Source organism: Heterodontus francisci, chromosome 3 (genome assembly GCF_036365525.1).
Source record: "Heterodontus francisci isolate sHetFra1 chromosome 3, sHetFra1.hap1, whole genome shotgun sequence".
Taxonomy (NCBI): domain Eukaryota; kingdom Metazoa; phylum Chordata; class Chondrichthyes; order Heterodontiformes; family Heterodontidae; genus Heterodontus; species Heterodontus francisci.
Genome location: NC_090373.1, coordinates 129383125 through 129390519, shown reverse-complemented (window position 1 = coordinate 129390519; position 7395 = coordinate 129383125). Strand labels below are relative to the sequence as shown.

The following is a 7395-nucleotide window of genomic DNA, read 5'->3' as shown; positions in this document are numbered from 1 at the left end:
TGCTGCCTCTCAGAATGAGATCTGAGCCTAAGAATTACATTTTAGACTTAGATTTCCTTGAACTTGTGGCCCTTGCCAACTGTTCGATAGAGAGACCATAATCTGGTTCTCTCTTGGTTGGATTCAGACTGAAAGGGCAGAAATGATAATATTCTGCCACACTGCACTATCCCATTTCATTGATCTAGAACACTCTTTGCACCTGGTAGATTTTCCACTACCTTCAGGAGGTAGGAAAATGGTTGATTCTATAGGTTGCATCTAAGTTAAAAGTAGCAGCATCATATATTTATAATGCAGAGCTACTTGTGTTCAAGAGTTCAAGAGTTGGACATTGAAATCTGTATTACAATATTCACCTACACAGTAACACTTCACAAACATATTTTTTTACTTATAAAGAGGCTATTTCAGCTTATAACTCAAATTTACTGTGCTTTCTATATTCATAATTTCACGTTCAGTTACTTTCATTTGAATCTTTGTGCAGCCAGTCAGCCTCCTTCGGAAATTGCCACTGAGCAAAATGTATAGAAAGGGGTTAATGCTGCTGCTGGCGTAACTGAGGCAGATGGAGATGTAATAGCCAATGTAATAAGCAGTGGTCGGCTGAGTGATTTTGAGATTTACCAGTTGCATCACGTGGTATGGTGCCGAACTAACCACAAAAACGGCCACTAACACCAGGACCATTTTGGTTAGTTGTTTGAGCCGTGCTCTGGGGATAGTTGCATTATATCTAAACATTAATAAAAAAACATGATTTATTTAAGTACAGCCTATTTCACTTCATTCATTTGAGTCACAACAAGGCTGTTCTACTTTTAATATTATGGTTTTTGAGCACATTCTAGTATAAGGCAATTCTTCATGTTTCAACAAAATAATAAAGGAAAGGTATTAATCTTTGAACAACACCAAAGAAGCAATCATCACGAAATTTGGGATTTTGGGCTTCTTTCCTACAATATATATCACTACAACGTTTGCATCTGTTGAATATCCAATGTGTTAACAGATCCTAGGAAATTGACAGATATCCATAGATCTTGAAACCGATTGGCACAAATTTCATATTCGCTGAAAACAAACCAATCAAAAAATTCTAAAACACTCACAAATGCACATGCAGTGTACTTCACTATTTCTCAAAAACTCCCATTCACAAAAAAAGCAACCAATCCCTTAAAAAAGATCCATATCCCCAACTCATAATATGCATTTGCTGCAGTTTAGGGAATCCTGTGTAATAGTCCAGAAAGCCATTTGGTGAAGGATAGTCTAATTAAACATTACATGCACCTCCTAACTCAACCACACCACAGTTTCAACAAGTTTCTCTTTATATGTGGTCAAGTGAAATCCCAGTTAATGCCGAATTAAACACAATTAATATATTGGCAACGAGAGGTTGATTCCCTGGACTGCTCTGATTCACTCCTGTAATATTTCTTCAGCATCCCTCACTGGTCTTCATCACTTCAGGCCCTCCCCTCTCTTACCAGACTTGACCTTGCATTTTATTTTCTTCCCAGGGGCCATGTTATTCACTTGGCGTTCTTTCACAATGCTCTGGGCCACTATGCATGCACATTCTTTCCGTGCGGCATGTACAGGTGATTTTCCTGGGAAATAACTAACTATACAAGGCCTTTAGATTTGCTTCATGCTCCCAGACATATGAGTGAATCTTTTGATGCTGCACTGGAAGGTGCAAGAACTGAAAATATGTCACAGAGCAAAAGAATTCACAGAACCAGCAAGACTAAAGCAGGAAAGAACAATGGAAAGATCGAGGAGAAAAATAATTAATGGAACTGATAGAGAATTAAAAGAGCACAGCTGAATTACATAAAATTTATGTTAAAAGGTATCTCAGGAGAAGTATCTTTGCTGTTTTGATATATTGTGAAGGATAGTAAAGTTTGTAAATTACTGTGAATATAATGCTTTGTACCATGTACTGTCCATTTATCTACTCCATGTTAAATACATTGATGGTTGGTTTATAGCCTGAGCCTTGGTCGGATAGTAAAATCAGTCCACCTGAAATGTATCAGTAAGTTAGAGTATAGAAGAGAGATTTCTTTGCTCAGCCTCTGGGTCTTGTTGACATTTTCCTAGCTGTTAGGCAGGTAATGGCATGCTCTGGATTATAAGTGATCTGAGGATGCAGAAAAGATTTATGAGAATGGTTCTGGAGAGGAGAGACTTCAATTATGTGGATAGATTTGTGAAGCTGGGACTGTTCTCCTTAGAGAAGGGAGGTTGAGAGGAGATTTGATCAAAGTGTTCAAAATCATGAGGGATCTGGACAGAGTAGATCAGGAGAAACTGTTCCCATTTGCGGAAGGTTTGGGAACCAGAGGACACTGATTTAAGGTGCTTGGTAAAAGAACCAGAGGCAACATGAGGAAAAGATTTTTTATGCAGTGAGTGATTAGGATCTGGAATGCACTGCCTGAGAGTGTGATGGAGGCAGATTCAATCGTGGCTTTAAAGGGAATTTGGTAATTATCTGAAGAAAAAAGGTTTGAAGGGCTACGGCGAAAAGACAGGGGAGTGGGACTAAATGAGTTACTTTCACTGAGAGCCGGCACAGACACGATGGGCTGTAACCATTCTTAGATTCTATGATTATTTTTTGGACATTACCACTAAATAGAGGGGAGAATATTACAATGCATTCTGTTCTGCTTTCCGATGTCTACACCAATCAGATGGTCACATATTCTACAGCCCCAAAGAAGTGTCCAAAATCATCTACATCTTTTGTGTTCTGTAAAACTTTGCCATTTATAGAAAGGACCCCATAAAACCCAGAAGGGCTCAAAGGTATGTCTGCAGTTTTGGCTGGAGAGGAAAAGCAAGGTTTCTTCATGACTGACCAACCAAGCAACACTGTACTATACATTCAGAAGGATGAAAAATCCGACAAGTATTAACTTATTGCTAAGATCAAAGATCAAAATCATAGAATGATAGAGCACAGAAGGAGTCCATTTGCTAATAATGCCAGTGCTAGCTCTTTACAAGACCTATCCAATTAGTCCTACTCCCCTGGTCCTTTCACGTAGCCCTGTATATTTTTACCCTTCGAATATTTATCCAATTCTCTTTTGAAAGTTACTGTTGAAACTTCTTCCACCAGCCTTTCAGGCAGTTCATTCCAGATCACAACATCTTGCTATGTAATGAGATTTTCTCATACCGCCACTGGTTCTTTTGCCAATCACTTTAACTCTGTGTCCCTTCGGTTACCGACCTTTCTGCCACTGGAAACACTTTCTCCTTATTTACTCTTATCAAAATGCTTCATGATTTTGAACACCTCTATCAAATTTCCTAACCTCTGCTGCAGGGAGAACAATCCCAGCTTCTCCAGTATTTCCTCATAACTGAAGTCCCCCATCTCTGTTATCGTTCGAGTAAATCTCCTTTGAACCCTTGCCATGGCTTTGACATCCTTCCTAAAGTGTGGTGCTCAGAATTGAACATATAAGATCAGAAGTGGAGATGTTCACTGGTGATTGCACAATGTTCAGCACCATTTGCGACTCCTCTGATACTGAAGCAGTCTGTGTAGAAATGTAGCAAGACCTGGACAATATCCATGCTTGGTCTGATAAGTGGCAAGTAACATTCGCGCCACAAAAGTGCCAGGCAATGACCATCTCCAACAAGAGAGAATTTAACCATCTCCCCTTGACATTCAATGACATTACAATTGCAGCATCCCTCACTATCAACATCCTGGGGGTTAACATTGACCAGAAACTGAACTGGAATAGCCATATAAATACCGTTGCTATAAGAGCAGGTCAGAGGCTAGGCTTCGTGTGGCAAGTAACTCACTTCCTGACTCCCTAAAGCCTGTCCACCATTTACAAGGCACAAGTCAGGAGTGTGATGGAATACTCTCCACTTGCCTGGATGGATGCAGCTCCAACAACACTTAAGAAGCTCAACACCATCCAGGACAAAGCTATCCACTTGATTGACACCGCATGCACAAACATTCACTCCCTCCACTACTGACGCACAGTGGCAGCAGTGTGTACCACCTATAAGATGCACCGCAGCAATACACCAAGGTTCCTTAGACAGCACCTTCCAAACCAGCGATTTCTACCAACTAGAGGGGCAAGGGCAGCAAATGCATGGGAGCACCACCACTTGCAAGTTCCCCTCCAAGCCACAAACCATCCTGACTTGGAACTATATCGCCGTTCCTTCACTGTCGCTGGGTCAAAATCCTTGAACTCCCTTCCTAACAGCACTGTGGGTGTACCTACCTTACCTGGACTGCAGTGGTTCAAGAAGACAGCTCACCACCACCTTCTCGTGGGCAATTAGGGATGGGCAATAAATGCTGACCTTGCCAGTGACGCCCACATCCCATGAACGAATAAAAATAATTTCTCAGCTGGGGTCCCGCCAGTGATTTATAAAAGTTCAGCACATGTTCCTTGGTTTTCGACTCTATGGGCTAAATTGTACCAGCCCCTCGACGCCGAAGATCATGGTGGGGAGGGGGGGGGGCCGTAAAATTCTGCAGGGTGATGCCCGCCTCGACCCGCAACGCCGAGAAGGGCCCGCCGTATATTACTGGCAGCGGGGGGACCTCAGAGCAGTACCCCCCACCGCTTGGTGGTGGGGCCTTCATCTAAATATTTAAATTAACCTAAATTAGCAAGGGTGATGATGAAACTACCAGATTGTCATAAAAACCCAACTAGTTCATTAATGTCCTAGGGAAGGAAACCAGGCATTTTCACCTGGTCTGGCATATATGTGACTCTTAACTGCTTTTTGAAATGGCCTAGCAAACCACTCAGTTGTCACCACCAGCTGCTCAAGGGCATTAAGTGATGGACAATAAATGCTGATCCTGCCAGCAATGCCCACATCCCATGAATGCTCATATATCAGTTGTTCAATGCCTACTTCAATTGTATTGCAGAAAGACCAGCACTTGCTGTTAAAATTCTGTACCTCTAAATGATAGAACCACTATCAATGTTTTATTAGTGTTCAAACCATGGTCAGGTGAATGATGGAAATGAAATCAGGAAGCACTTTTTCACGAAAAGAGTAATTGAAATCTGGATTTCCTCCCAAAAGTCTATGGATGCTCAGAGAATTGGAGCTTTCAAGGCTAAGACAAATAGACATTTTATCAGGTAAGGGTATTAAGGAATATGGAGCAAAAGAAGGGAAATGGAGTTAAGGTACAGATTAGCTACAATCTAAGTGAATGGTGTTGCAGCCTCGAAGGGCTGAATGACCTATTCCTGTACCTAATGTTCCTATGTAACTCATTTATTTTATGGCTGCTCAACATACTGCTCAGGAGGCATTCGTGGTCCTGCTCTGTCTTATGAGGATTCAAACCAGTGGTTGTCAGTTCTTAGCAGTGGAGCTAAGCAAAATCTATTCAGGGTCATGTTGCCTCCATGATGATATTCTTGGCAATAAGAAATTGAAGCCGACTTGATCCCCGTAACAATTTGATGTCTGAGCCAGGCGGGTCTATAATACTTCGGGATGTTGTTGATGATTGACAGACCAGTCTGGCTTATTCAAGATATCTGGAGGAATAGCTCTGTCACTCTGCTCCAGATCACCCTGCAAGCAAAAGTCTGAACTAGACAAGTGGAGGGAAGCCCATTTGTTCTGTTGCTGGTAAGCTGCATAATGTTAGCTGGTGAAACACTGGTAGTGTCCCAGTGCTACTTGGGAGTCCCTAAGCCTTGACTCTTGCCAAATTGCCCTCATATTCTCTGTGATCTGTTAAGTGCCCTTTGTCCCTGTGGGGAAAGCGTGTGCATGCGACTCTGATATTCCATATATGTGGCTTTCTCAATATTTTGTCTGAGAGATTTTTAAACATGAAGATAGGCTTTCATGTGTCAGATACTTGGATAACCAGAAAAAGCCTATAACATTTTGGAATAAACAGCTCGCCTTTGTTCATTTCGTTATCTTGAGTATAACATATGATTTTGATAAATTATTTACCTTCCAGTTCTTTTGTTCTCCCGATAGATGTCCCATGTGTAACATAGAATCAATATATAGCAAATCAGTATCAGTGGTAAAGGAAAGAAGAAACAAGTTAAGGTGTGATATAATGTATACCTGTGAAAGGATCAGAAAGAATATATGATAATTTTGGCTGGTTATTGATCAGTGCTTAAACATTGATTTGGTTTTCTCAACAATTGATAAGATTATTGCTTTATTTTGAAGTTGTTTTGCTTGTTGGTACTTGTGGCCATCCAATCAAACCGTTTATCAAATAATGCTGAAAATGGTAGCACTGATTTGCTGTTTGGTGAATTAAGGAAACCACAGGATCGTGTTTAATTTCCATCTATTTTGAGTCAACAGCATAAAAAGACAAATTGAAACAACTTTTTTCAGCAAAACAATTCAAAAAGTACCGGTTTCCTTAAGAATGCGGCTGCAGTTATATAATCAGCAGCAAACCACACTAACTATATGCTTACATAGAAATGGGTAGCGGTTTAAGAAGGCTTGAAATATTTTTGCTAACTTGAACTTCTTTGGGCAGGGTTATACTGCACAAAGTGAACTGAGAATGATTCACTCTTTGAGGTATAATGAAGCCAATTTGTATGAGACTTCAAGATTACACTCAGTCTGTGATCATGTCACATATTTAAGGAAAGTTCAGCGAGGGAACTGGATCACTGTTCTGATTTTACATTTAACTTCAGCATTACAGTGAATTGGAAACTGCGGTCTGAATATTGGAGTGTAATTGCACCCTTACTGAGAAAGGCTAGCAATTGCTACTAAAATTTGCTGTCTCCAACTGGCAGAACTACAATGAGTTGATACAGTATGTGTCCATGCTATGCTCAGAAGAATGCAGACAACTAAGTCATATATTTATAGCTGATTTACCACACCACTTAGGGACTGCTCCTAGTATTTGCAGTTTATCTTGCAAGGGCTTACATCCATGTTTATCAATTTTCTAGTAACCAACTCGTAACTATCCCCCTTGAAGAGAAGAGAAATTAGGTCTCTTTGAGTTTTTGCGGCTCCAAAGCAAACCTCTCTCCATCTCTCCTCTGCTTTATTTTGCTGCTGTTAAAATGTCATAAATCCCCTAGCAATATTTAAATGTTTAAAAGGCAGGACGAGCAGAGTAGTAATCTCAGGATTGATACCGGTGCCACGTGCTAGTGAGGCTAGAAACAGAGAGCGAGTGCAGCTGAACACGTGGCTACAGAGCTGGTGTAGGAGGGAGGGCTTCAGATATGTGGATCATTGGGATACCGTCTGGGGAAGGTGGGACCTGTACAAGAAGCACGGGTTGCATCTGAACTGGAGGGGCACCAATATCCTGGGCGGGAGGTTTGC

At 41.1% G+C, this 7395-nt stretch overlaps 1 protein-coding gene across 1 annotated transcript in view; it reads right to left on the bottom strand.

Moving 5' to 3' along the window:
- Nucleotides 1-405: 405 nt before the first annotated feature.
- The window catches only part of mchr2a (melanin concentrating hormone receptor 2a), a 39314-nt gene continuing 32324 nt past the window's right edge, over nucleotides 406-7395 (bottom strand). Inside the window, exons 4-5 of the mRNA XM_068028581.1 lie at nucleotides 6022-6141; nucleotides 406-739 (exon numbers count right to left, since the gene is read on the bottom strand). Coding sequence (XP_067884682.1) covers nucleotides 406-739; nucleotides 6022-6141 — 454 coding nt within the window. The remainder of the gene's footprint in view (nucleotides 740-6021; nucleotides 6142-7395) is intronic.